General features: G+C 44.9%; 2 protein-coding genes across 4 annotated transcripts in view; both read left to right on the top strand.

Moving 5' to 3' along the window:
- The window catches only part of SMARCAL1 (SNF2 related chromatin remodeling annealing helicase 1), a 35,453-nt gene extending 29,795 nt beyond the window's left edge, over positions 1-5,658 (top strand). For 2 of the 3 annotated variants that reach the window (XM_088168228.1, XM_088168229.1), the window contains exons 13-17: positions 1,876-1,978; positions 2,655-2,837; positions 3,334-3,434; positions 4,936-5,032; positions 5,345-5,658. In XM_088168228.1, the coding sequence (XP_088024354.1) occupies positions 1,876-1,978; positions 2,655-2,837; positions 3,334-3,434; positions 4,936-5,032; positions 5,345-5,542 (682 nt within the window). In that variant the 3' untranslated portion in view covers positions 5,543-5,658. The remainder of the gene's footprint in view (positions 1-1,875; positions 1,979-2,654; positions 2,838-3,333; positions 3,435-4,935; positions 5,033-5,344) is intronic. The other variant, XM_088168227.1, reaches the window with a different exon arrangement.
- A 3,216-nt stretch (positions 5,659-8,874) lies between these two features.
- RPL37A (ribosomal protein L37a) lies at positions 8,875-12,309 on the top strand. The gene is made up of 5 exons (XM_014889755.2): positions 8,875-8,975; positions 9,040-9,184; positions 10,164-10,292; positions 11,475-11,557; positions 12,160-12,309. Exons 1-5 carry the CDS (start codon positions 8,875-8,877, stop codon positions 12,221-12,223), a joined length of 522 nt encoding a protein of 173 aa, XP_014745241.2. The 3' UTR covers positions 12,224-12,309.
- Positions 12,310-13,196: the final 887 nt, after the last annotated feature.

The raw sequence follows: 13,196 nt of genomic DNA, 5'->3' as shown, positions 1-13,196 counted from the left end.
TGGATCAAATTCCTTGGTCTGAACCCTTTTTCAATTTAAAGAGTGGGGGAATAATGAAACTAAAAGCATCAACAGAATTTAAGAAAACAAATGCTGCAGTTCTACTGCAGCAGGAATCCTGAATCAAAAAGCTTATGAGATGGGCTGAGCTTTAGTTGCAGTGTGCTTTAGGAATCTCATAGCTCCTGCTGCAGTTCTTGGCTCTTCCACAGTGCTCATGTGGGACCTCAGTAGTAAAAGTTTTGTACCACGGGTGTGTTTTCAACTCTCTCTTCCCTAGAAGTAATTCTTTCTGTGCGCTTTCATCCTCAGCCTTTTTGCTGGGACTGCAAAGGAGTTGCTTTAGGTCACAGCATAACTTTCTAGTAAGTATGGTAATAATATGAAAATGGTTTACTTTCCACAGCTCTCTGAATGTAAGGACCAACTGAGGTGCACTGTGTGATTTCAAAGTCTCAGACCTTGCTGCAAAATTTGATTGTTTTACACAGAACTGCACTTCATAGTCCCAGCATTCATTTCCGTAGTAGAGTTTCTTCCTTTTATGTTAGTGGACAGTTAGAAGACTTTTTTCTTTTTATTTCAGTTGCAAGTGTGAACTGAATATAAAACCATGAAGTGCTGTTTGACTCTGGTAGGAAGTAGTCCATTTTTTCCTGGGGTTTAGTAGCAATTAAAATATCAGTTACTACAAGCTGCTAAAGTACAGTACCATCTAACTAATGGTATTGTCCTATGATTATCAGCACTTCCTGTGTCTTACCCTTAATGACATATCTTCCATTGCTTCCGTTGAAATGACTTGCCATTTGTTAAATAGAATGTGGGAATGAGATGTAAAATAATTGTGATGTGTTGGTTGGCATCTGCCTACTACTGTGAATGTTTGCTTTGATATTTGTTTTAAAATACAGCAATCCCACTTCTCTCCCAGATTTCTTTGTTAAATAGTACTATCATGTAATAGGGATCTGAATATTATGAACTCTGCAAAGTCATCTGCCATCTTAATTCAGTGCTGGAAATCCTTCTTGATCCTTTGTGACAGTTGCTGCTGGCCTAAGATATGTTAAGTTTAGCAAAGGTCTTGGTATTCCTGATCTTCTCAACAACTTTGCTGTTCCAAAGAAAAAATGACATAATCTGTACAGGCTTAAAGGTGTTCTTCAGGCTCTAGTTAATCTGACTGTAATACAAGTTACTACATAGAAATGGGTTCTGTAGCTGTGCTGCTAGTCCATGGGAAAAGCTACAGATGTTTTCATTTAAGTCATTTAAGAGGAGTCTTGTTGCCTCTCATTGGCCATTAGCCTATATGCATGTGGATAACTCCTAGAAATAGCTGACAAATTTAGATGCTTAACCTGGAGTAAATTGTCAGTGGGAACCCTTGCAAGAAAAGGTGGGTTTTTTTGATCAGTGTGTTTAGAGGTGTTTTCTTCTGACATAAAAACAATCCCAAGTAAACCCAGGAAGTTTAACTGCATACAGATTATTTTAGTGTATTGTGATTGTGCAAAAGTTAGAAATACAGATGGGTGAGTGAGATTGTAAGTATAGATGGCCTTCAGTCAATTGGCCTGGGATGCCATGTTCCAAGTAGGATATAATAAACTGATTCTCTTTGACACCCAAGTATAATGTAGGCAGCTGTCTACCTGTGGTGAAGAAAAACTGAGGGAATTTTCCTTTCTGTATTTTAATCTACAGAAGACTTGACTTGCTACTTGCACTTTACTGCAGCTTTTTATGCTAGCCTGTTTCCTAGTGTTTGTGTATGGATGGGCAGTATCTTCAAAATTTATTGTGAGCAAAGTCTGTATTCTCCCAGCACATAATTTTATAGTGTTTTGGTGTTTTTCCTTTTTCATGTAGAGAATACATCCTGGAGTTACTAGAAAGTGGGAATAATAAATTCCTGGTGTTTGCTCATCACAAGATTATGCTGGATGCAGTAGTTGCAGAGCTGAAAAAGAAAGTAAGTGACTGACTGATTTGTCTTAACTTTATCACTGTTCCAGCTTCAAAGATGTTGAACAGCCCCCTGGATTTATGGCTGGTCAGATAGTTTAGGACAGTTAGTGACAGAGATGATTTCTACTTGCTGTGCTTCTGAGTGTGCCCTTCACCGAGGGAGCTGAGCTGTCAGGGTGAATGCCTCACAGCATGCACTTTGTACTAGCTGAATGGCTTTTATTGTATTTAATGTTCTTTAATTCCACTGTCTGCCTTGGAGCTTGTGAATTCTTGGAGGAGTGTTACCCTGTGTGGCCATTGTTCTCCAGGCTTTCCTCAGAGGGAGAACGAGACTACCCAAGCCCACCATTCCTGCCTGCCTTTATCTCTGTGGTGCTCTTACATTTTTGAACTAAGATACTGTAGGGAGACTTGATAGACCTGCCAGTCATTTCTCTTGACTTCTCTTGTTTGTCTAACTTTTCATGTGAGATTCCCATGAATGCTCCTAAAGCATGCTGGGTCATGCTAGGGCAGTGTGAAGAATGGTTTAAGATAACATTCCAGACTATAACCCACAGTGGCACTGGTGACTTTTCTCAGTGACAGCACTGGACATGGGAGCCATTAAAACATGGAAGAAGTATTCAAGAAAGGGGACACCAGGTCTCTAAACAGCATCTTCTGTCTTCTCACAGCACGTTGAGCACATTCGCATCGATGGCTCCACGTCTTCAGCTGAGCGGCAGTCTCTGTGCCAGAAGTTCCAGTTCTCAGAGAAGCAGGCTGTGGCTGTGCTTTCCCTCACTGCTGCAAACATGGGCCTGACATTGTCTGCTGCAGATCTGGTGGTGTTTGCAGAGCTCTTCTGGAACCCAGGGGTAAGTGTCTTGGAGGGGACAGGGGTTGGATGTTCCCTGGAGAGCAGAAATGTTGCTGATTAAGAGATGTAATGGGCAGGCAACTTTCTCTAGAGGCTGTCTCTTTCTGTTGTCTGCTGGCTCTGCAACCACAGGTGCCTGGGCTTGAACCTATGAGGCTGGTTTGCACAGTTTGCTGACAGGGGAAGGTGGCACAAAAGGGAAACATGCTTCTGCCTTAATTTGACAGAGCTCCTAAGGGTTTGCCCAACCAAGACCTGAAAGGGTCCATCATCAGTGCTGACCCTCTACTCTGGAAAGCTGTTCAGTGCCTCTTGGGAACCTGGTGTACCAGACTACTTCTTGGCTTAGTTGGTTTGAGAACACGGGTCTTAACAGGATCCAGATAGGAAAGAGTTGCTAAGCAGAAGAAATGAGATCTCCTGTTCTCTGGTGCTTATACTGTTTCTCAGATGTTACAGTTTTCACTTTTTATTTGTCATGTTTTTACATTAAGATTTTGATCCAAGCAGAAGATAGGGCACACCGAATTGGACAGACCAGCTCCGTTAATGTTCACTACCTGGTGGCTAAAGGCACAGCAGATGACTACTTATGGTAAGAAGTGACAAAGACACTTTGGTTCTCCTGACACGTGTCCACTGTTTGTCATGTGTGTGGTGTGAGGGGTTAATGATAGTGCTGATTTTCACGGCCTGTGAGGAGAGCATCAATACATGCCAGAGCTGCTGCAAGCTGGTGACATGGCTTGGCTGCAGTGGACATGACTGAGTGACAAGCAGGAGGAATAAAAGTAGTTACCTGACAAAGAAAGGGCTCTTAAGAGAAATTCTGGGAGAGCTGATGCATCTAAAATCTTAACGGTTTCTGTGTAAGGGGGAGGAATTGTCTTAGATAACAGCCCAGAACATTCCTGTGCTAGGGTACTGTAAAGTGCTGAGACTTTCAAACAAAGTCAGCAGACACTGGAGATGGTTCAGTGTATTGTAGATCAGTTCTGAGGAGCAATCTGGCTGCTGTGTGCTTGGACAGGGAGCTGTGGAGGAGGACTGCCTTCTTCTTGCTCTTCAGTGAGCCCTTCAGAGAGATGACAAAGGTGCTATTGACCCACCTCTGGGGAGTTGTGGTATGAGGCTTTTTGCCTGCAGTGAGAGTTACCAGTGGACATTAGTCCTTAGGGCTGGGGAATCTGACATCTGGGGGTGGGCAGGATCTGAGGAATCTTTAGTGCTGCAAGGGAGCTGACCTGCAAATGATGAAAAGAAATTATCTACCAGCTGCTTCATTTAAAGTCCAAAATTACATCTTTATTACCTTGTTTAAAGGAATGAATGAACTAAGTGAACTTGTGCAGTTCCCAGAATATCATGATGGCAAGTAATTATAACCCTACAATGCAAGGAACTGGAAACTGATGCATCACCCAGATTTCATGGAAAGTTAATGACAGTAATTCTGCCTTTATTTGTGAAATGCTGTCTGTGCAGTCATTAGTGCTTAATGGGGAAGAAATATGGCTCTCAAAAGGACAGTGGTATCTTTTTAAAGGCAAGAAAAAGAACAAGAGGTTGAGGTTATTTGATAAATGCATTAATTGTGCCGTGGCCTTGGCATCTTTCAGTATCCAGTGTGCAGGTGTGGCCAGGACCTCTCAGCCTCTTGGGCCAGTGATGGATTCTTCCTCCTGCTGTATATTGGGAGTTAACCTTGAAATGCTGATGCATCTGTTGTTAGGGTTTACCATTGCTTGCCTTGGAGACTGAGCACACAGGCTACTAGGAGTCCCTTTTAGCTGCATCTTCTTGGTCTGACTTCATACCATTGATATTGCCTCAGTCAACTAGTTTCTCTGTTGGACATATGTGTTCTCCAGATGTTTATTGCCCCAAATCCTCTAATTGTTACCAATTTAATTGATTGATATTTCAAGACAGCATACAGTGATTATAACCAAGAGCAGGACAGGTTAAGGAAGCAACAAAGTTTGATAGAAAAGCCATCTTTGTACCCTTTTTGTATCCTTTTTTAATCTGCACATAGTAAATGAAGCAGTGTCCTTGATTTTTTCCTTTCAGTAATATCCATTTATCACTCCTAGGCCAATGATTCAGGAGAAGATCAAAGTGCTGGGTGAAGCTGGTCTTTCGGAAACCAATTTCTCTGAAACAGCTGAGTCAACTAATTACTTTCCTAAGGTAATTGACCTGAAAGAATATTGGTGGTCCCTGGGAGAGGCTGAATGAGCTTTAGCTTGTGTACATCTAGATTGGCACAGGTGATCTTACACCTGTTCTGCCTTTAATGCCACAGACCAGATTGTTCAGCTCCTCCCAGGATTCATACCTTGGCTTGGACTCTATGTCATATATTTGTATGAGATACATATGTGCATGTATCATGTATGATCTGTAAACACATGTGCACTGTGTAAGGGGAATGTCTCTGATTTTGCTCACTGTTTTACATGACAATGTGGATGTAGATCCTGTTCTGTTCTGTTTCCTCAGCCAGATCCAAAGCAGAAGACGATCTATGACCTTTTCCAGAAGACCTTCTCTGAGAGCAGAGATGATGCTGATGATGTTTTGTTTTTGGAGGCAGCTGATGCTGGCTGTGAGTTTGACTCTGGCAGTGCCTTGCAAGACAGAGAAGCAGAGACACGTTCACTGAGTCCCAAAAAAAAGCGACGTATTGAGGAAGTGTAAATTGCGACAGCTAGAGATGGAAGCTAAGAGGTTTTTTTTATTAAAAAAGAAAAACTAAAAGGAATCATGTATTATTTTTTGAGTTTTTGAAAATAAAAGACTTGAAGTTTTCTTTATCTCTGGCATGTTTCATCTCAAAGGATGAGAAGGCAGTCTGACAGTGTGACAGATGTGCAGCACACATCTGGTAGCCTGCAGGGTTTGCAGTCCTGGTTTTGCCGATGACTGAATGGACATGGGCAAGTATCATTCTGCTGTGTTTCACATGTCAGCTTCCACAGTTGTTTTGTTTAAAAAGCAGATAATGGTTGTCTATCCCCAAGGCAGAACTCTTGAGAAAACCAATTCATCATTAGCTGCAGAGTGCTTTTAACAATGTTTTCCATTTCCAAAAGTCTGTATTTCTAGGAGTTTGTTCACTGGCAAATTTGGCCATTACGGACTGGCTCTTGGGTATTCCATTTGGCCATGAGGAAAAAAGATCCAAACAGATCTTGATGTTTCGTGGAGGTGGGGAAGAGAAAAGAGGAAATTACCACCTTGAAGCTAAGTAATGTAGCTGTGTGCCAGTAAGTGTGCCCTGCCTGTTTTAGGCACATGTCTGCCTCTGCACACTCAGCTCTGGCCTTGTGCTGAATATTAGGACCTGCTCCATGGCATGTGCTTCTTCTGTCAGTGGAGGGTGAAGCTTGTGCTGACTGCCAGGGATTAACCCTGACTTTTCAGGGAGGTGGAGTGTGTGGGTGGGTCTGTGTTTTCTTCAAGACTTGACTGATTTCTATAGGTGAATGAGGATAAGGAAACACAGGCAGACTTTTGCTCTTGTTTTGTAAGAAACTGATTCTGGACCAAACTGTTTAAATGAAAAGTTGTTCTAAGTTGTGATTCCCAAGCTTTCGGTACTTTTTTAGCATTCCACCTCCCAGATAGCAGTGTTTTACAGCTGTAATCTGTAGAAAAGGTGGCAAACTGAAGGCTTACATTTAGCTCCTGGAGGCCAGCAGCTAACATGCTGTGGAGGTGATGTGCTTAGCTCTGTGCAGATACCAGACACTGACAAAAATACCTCTTGCAAGGGAGAGGAAAAAAATGCTTGTGCTGTAAGATCAACCTGATAACATTAGGTATTTTTGCCTGCATTGAAGGGTTTGATTGTTCCATTTTCAGCTGGTGTCGTCATGGAAATGCCCCACAGGCTGCATGTACAATTGTGCTGGGTGAAGAACTGCTTTTCATTCATGACTGCAGATGGTCCTTTGGGGTGTGAGCAGTAGCAAGGGGTGTTGTGACTGGGGAACTGGAGGAAATGCATTATCTCCAGGTTTGAGGCTGTTAACCATCACTGCTCTTACTTCAACAGCCTTCCAGGTGATGAAGACACGCTTTTTGACATTTTTAAATGCGTGTCATCTTGAACAGAGAGTATTTAATCTTTCTGTAGGATGAGTGATCTTTCTACTGGGAAAGTGGGTTGTTCTGAGTAAGGGGTATGAGATGTTGCTGTCTGCTGACAGAAAAAAAAATGCAAAAGGCATTATTTGTGTACCCATATTGTTGTCTCCTGTAGAAGTAGTTCTGTTCTTTGTAAAGCTACAGCTATTTCAAAACAGTACTATTCTAAGATACACTGAAAGTACCCTTGGAGAATTCCGCTTCTTACTGATTTGATTCATCATCCATATGTTGGTAAATCCCAGTCCTACTAGAGGAATGCTAGATGTACCTTCCCTGTTAGGATCCATAAAATCTCAGCTGGTTTGCTGCACAGAGGTTTTTCAAATACACTTAAGATTTACTTTATCCTTACTCCATGAAAAAAGGAAGAAGAATCTTGCAGGAAAGTGCTAAAGGGAAGGACCCATCTTACTGGATCTTGGAGCATCCTACTGTGGCTGGATGCCTACTTGTACACCTGCATCAGTGCTCCCACCCATGTTGGAGAAAGGTGTGTTTTCAAGAAGGATGCCAAAACAGCAACAACAGGTTAAAATACCTCAACAATAAGCTGAAGCAGTTCCAACTAAGTGTTCTGCATGCCCCAGGCTGGCTAGCTTCATGAGCTGAAGAGGTCAAGGGGGTGGACTATCTGGCTTGTCTGTGTCCTTCATCTTCTCAGTCCCTTGGAAATGTGTGTTTACTTTGGCAGTGCTGGGAATGGCTGTCACCCAGGGAGGCTGGGTTTGGTTGTTGCCAGAGCTGTCTGTGACACTGTTTGGCTGTCACAGCAAACCTGAACTCTGTAGATACAAGCCAGAGAATAGCAGTAGATTCTCTGGAAGTGTTGGCTGACAATTTTTATTTTTTAACCATATCGTCACTAAGCAGCCAAAGGAACTTACTTTTTCTTTTCTGTTTTCTAATACGTTGGCATCAAAGCTGTATCCTGTGAGTCATCGTTATGACGAGGATCCGAAAAGGGCAGATATAGTCGTAGCATGTATCAAATTAAATTTTGATTCAGCTGAGGGAGATATAAATACCATTGCCTAAAGCCTTGCTGAGCTCTCATCTCAAACATTGCTCTGGCCCACCAGCTCCCAGAAGAGCTTGCAGGGATGATCAGGGAATGAGGAGCCTGGCATGACAGAGGGAATTAAAAATGCTGGTGTTCAAACTCTCAGAGCAAGAACCAAGAGGGGATGTGACACCTGTCCATGAGCATCTCTTCAAGTACAGACCCCAGCCAGGGAAAATAACACGGTGGGCTGGGTACACTCAATTCCTTGATTCTCTCTTAACTAAACAGAGTGCAAGTGAAGAGTGCTGTCAATGGTTGATGCAGCCAGAGTAGGTATGGAGGAAAATAACCTGCAACAGTTATCTGGGGAGCATTTCTCTAGGTGGAATGGGAAGCTCCGGCCCTCTCCTGGCAGGAGGGGATGAGCACATCAAAAAGCTCTCAGGCTAACTGGATTGCGTTTCTTAATGGAGGTTAATGTGTTGCTAATCCCCTTACAAGCACTGCAGCTCGGTGGCACTGTTGTATTTTTGCCTCTGTGTTTGGTGCTGGGAATCAGCGGCACATGGCAACTTTCAGGGCTAGTGGTTTCAGCATTGGGTAACCCCAAGGAAATTAGGAAGTTGCCTTAACCTGACCTGGTGCCAAAAATCTTGAAACCTCATCGTTTAGGGCCGGTATGTTTTATGATAAGAATTCATCCTCATTGATTATTATATATAATTATTATTTTTTATTTTTTCTGCAGTTCTGGTCGTTTTCTGCCTCTGTTTTGACATCTACATGCTACTTATTCTCTTTAAGAACGAAGTTTTGTGCTGTGACCTCCCTCGGTGGAAACCCAGGAATCTGAGCTCCGTTGTTGCCGGTGCTCATGTACCGCCTGGGTCAGGCTGGAAGGGACCGCGGTGCTCCCTGCGCGAGCAGGGCCATCGCGGAGCGCACGGCACGGGATTGCACCCGCCCGGTTCGCAAGTGTCCCCAGCGAGGGAGCCTCCCCCAGCTCTCTGAGCAGCACTGAAGCCGCCCTTTCCCCCAGGCTGTCGGTGCACGACCGTGTCCCGCACGCTGCTCATCCGCGGCCACGCCCGAGCACCCGGAACTGCGTCCCGCCCGGCCACGCGTCACTTCCGCCGCGCCTGCGCTCTGCCGCTCCCTCTGCGCGTCGGCACCGGCGGAAGATGGTGAGTGAGGCCGGGCCCGGCCGGCGCTATCTGCCGCCATCCACCGCTATCCGCGCCGAGGCCGCTGCGCTGAGCCCGCGGGGCACGCCCGGGGCAGCGCGGAGCCGGGGCCGGGGCTGCGCCGCGTCCCCGAGCCTGCCGCGGCTCCGCGCTGCGCTGCGACAGCGGCTCGCTCGGTCCGGGCGGCCGGGGGGAGGCGGCCTGGGTGAGGGGAATGGCAGCCGGGGCGCGGGGCACAGAGGGGATGCAGCGCTCCGTGTCACAGCCGGCTGGCCTCGGGACGGACGGGGCTCTGCTCGGCCTTGCCCCGGCAGGATCTGAGAGGCTGCAGCATCGCCGGCCCGGCGGCATTTTATCGCTAATGCTCCAGGGCAGGGCAGCGAGGATTGGAGGACTTGAACTGCTCTCAGGAGCACATGCTGAGGGAGATGGCAGCCTCAGAAGAGGCGATTGAGAGGGGATCTCGCCATATAAATATATAATAATCAAACAGTTAAAATAGTATATGAGTATCTAAAGCGGGCTGTCAAGAGGCAAGAGCCAGGCCCTTCTCGATGGTGACAAGCAGTAGGATAGGTGGGCAGAAACTGATGCACAGAAGTCCCACCTGAACACGGGAAAGAACTTCCTTTTTGTACAGTGACCGAGAGCTGCTATGGGCTGCGCAGAGAGGATGTGGAATGTCCCTGGAATGGGCTGCACAGAGAGGGTGTGGAGTGTCCCACAGTGGAGATACTCAGGAGCTGTCTGGGTGTAGTCCTGTGCTGTGTGCTCTGGGTGATCCTCGGGCAGGGGAGGTTGGACCAGTGACCCCTATGGGCCCTTCCAGCCTGACCCATTCCATGATGCTGTGAGTACTCAGTTTTCCCAGGCCGGCTTTAGGGTGCTCAGCACTCAGCTGCCATGTCAGGAGAGGGGAGCAGGGAGGAGAAGGCTGTCTCTGTAGAATTGAAGCTCATTCTGGTTTGTCTCCCAACAGGCCAAGCGCACCAAGAAGGTCGGGATTGTGGGTAAATATGGGACCCGTTACGGTGCATCCCTTAGGAAGATGGTGAAGAAGATTGAAATCAGCCAGCATGCCAAGTATACCTGCTCCTTCTGTGGCAAGGTGGGAGATCTCCTACCCTCCCCCAAAAAGTCTTTAAAAATCGCTTTGTTATTAATGCTAGAAAGATTATTTGATGCTTCATAATTTTTGTACTAAAGAGAAACATGCCTAGTTCCAAGACAGGGATTAGTGTAGAGTGGGATTTGGGCTACTGTCAAAGGCCTTGAAAAAGATTAGACATTTCACATGAATGCTTAGTAGTAGTTAAATGGAAACAAACATTACATTCCATGATACAAAAGAGTGAGTAATGTTGCCATATTATATGTTTTGCATAATTAATAAACCCGACAGAATTAAAGCATCACATTTGTTATCTTGATAATTAAGGCTTCCCTTGAGCTTTTTTTTTCCTTCAGTAACTTTTTAAAGCATACCTGGCAGAGGAACAGAGCTTGCTTTACCTACTTCTGATGGCAACAGCTCACTTTTGTGTGCTGTATAACTCTGGATGGGGAAGAATTTCTGATAGGAAGTAACCTTAACTGCGTGTGTACATAATTAAAATTTGCTGTTAAATCTAGTTTTTGACAGTTTGAAAGGCCCATCAGCTTATGCTTTGCACAGATTTTTTAATTGATATCTGTAGAGTAAGAATCTGGAAATCTAAAAATATTTTCATCATGGGTTTTTTTCTTGCTTTGAGTTGTTGTTGTGTTTTTGTTTGCTTTTAACTTACTGCCTTTTACATATGAAGTGAGAATGTTCATAGTCTTGTCAGCAGAGCTGCCTAAATCAGGCATAACCCTGGGCAAACCTGCTGTCACCTCTGCAAGGTGATGAATACCTGCATGGGGGAGGGAGTTCCATACTCCCCACTCAGTCTTTAGATGCTGTTTGGAGGTCTGGGTTGAGCAAGCTGGGCTTGCCCCAGGAGTCCTGGGAACAGTGATGTTACATGAACACCAAACCAAGTGAGAATATCAGTTGTTATGACCAAGGTAACTCCTTACTATTTTTCTCCTTCAAAATAAGCTGAAGTTTTGATGATGCCTTCAGAAATGACCCAGTTCATGTCTGAAAGAAAAAGTGCTTCAGAAGTGTCTGCAGAATTTGAGTAAAAGGGTTGTCTGTCCCTTTCTTGTCTTAACTTGGCTTATAGGAGTGCTGTGGTGTGATGCAGAAGTTTCTTGTTCGGCATTTTCAGCTGATGGAGAGTGACATTTTTTTTCTTTTTTCCAGACCAAAATGAAGAGGAAAGCTGTGGGTATCTGGCATTGTGGATCCTGCATGAAGACAGTTGCTGGTGGTGCCTGGACTTACAAGTAAGTAAATGAAGAATCTCCAGTCAGCATTTATTCTCACATAGCTGAGACCTAATACAGCTTTTAACTTTTTATCCTTTAAGTAGCTCTGTCTTGAGATAGTGATGGGAGGAGGTGCCTGTTCTGTTAAAATTTGATTGCTGTGGATCAATTTGACTGCAATTCTTTGCAATAGGCAAAGCCAGACTTATTCTAAGAAAAGTTCTTTTCATGTTTTCCTTTTGTGATAAAAGCAAAAAACTTGATTTATAACCTTTATTGTGAGGGTGCTGTTTTGTACTCCCTTTCTTCGCTCTCCTTCCCCCACAATTGTATAGAAGACACTCTTGCCCCACTGTAGCAGTCGTGAGGGATCTGAGCCCACACGTTGGTGCACGTGGTTGGTGCATGACTGGGAAATCTGGGTTGGGATGTAGCTTGTGAAGGTCCATGTGCTTCTGGACCAAGGCCTACGCTTTGTTGTCAGGAAAGTAAAAGTGGAGTTAGACTCTGTTTGACAGTCAATCATGATAACAATTTGAAATGATTAGTGCTTTCTCAAAAATAAATAACACCAGCACAGTTGTTCTGCCACATGCAAATGACTCTGCTTCTTCCTCCAGTACCACCTCTGCAGTGACAGTCAAATCTGCCATCAGAAGACTGAAGGAACTGAAAGACCAGTAGAAGCTACTTTCTATTCTCCTTGTGAAACATCATTTTTTCTGCACTGTCAAGATCTGTCCTTTTATTAATAAAAGGGTAATGATGGAGTGGAATCATGTTTGTCTTTTCTGAAAAAATTCCTGTCATGTGTGGTGAGTGCCAGGTGCCCATCAAAGCTGCCCCATGACTGCCGTCCTCTACAGGAAGAGAGAGAGAATAAAGAGTAGGATAATGAGAAATAAAACCAAATGTTAATTTCAATCACCCCTCCCTTCTTCCCAGGTTCAGCTTTAGTCTTGATTTTCTCGCCCTCCCCAGCAGCTGCACAGGGGATGAGGAATGGGGGCTGAGTCCATCACATGCTGACTCTGCTGCTTCATCTCCTCAGGGGGAGGGCTCCTCTCGCTTCCTCTGCTCCAGCGTGGGTCCCCCATGGCATCACAAGTCCTGCCAGCAAACCTGCTCCAGCATGGGCTCCTGGGCTCCTCTCTCCAGAGAGCACAGGTCGGCCACGGGCCTGCTCCACTGTAGGCTTCCTACAGTGTCACAGCCTCCTTTGGAGGTAGCCCTGCTTCAGCATGGAGCCCTCCATGGGCTCTGGGACTGGGATGGCCGTTTTATTTTAGAATAATTTGATTGCAGTGGAATGGACATATGTAGCAGTTTTGGTTAGCTATAGAAATAACATAAAAGTACAACAATACTTAATACATACATAAGCACATAATGAGAAAACAGTATAGGAAAGGAAAAAAAACGAGGGAAAATACCACCATCCATGGATCCAGTGACAAGACTTGATTGTGGGTGGTTTCAATGTCCCTTAGTCGATGGTCACAGTCTTGATGTGTGGGAGGTAGGGGAGCCCCTGTAACACACAAGTTCATGGGCTAGTATCTTTAGGTGTGGGAATGCCCAGGTTCCTCCCCTAAAGGGAGTGGGGTTCTCACTGATGTAACATTGTGAATCGTGCAGTCCAGGCCCCAAATGGGTT

The sequence above is a fragment of the Sturnus vulgaris genome, chromosome 7, assembly GCF_052056855.1.
Source record: "Sturnus vulgaris isolate bStuVul1 chromosome 7, bStuVul1.hap1, whole genome shotgun sequence".
Lineage (NCBI taxonomy): Eukaryota > Metazoa > Chordata > Aves > Passeriformes > Sturnidae > Sturnus > Sturnus vulgaris.
This window is presented reverse-complemented; position numbering and strand designations above follow the sequence as displayed.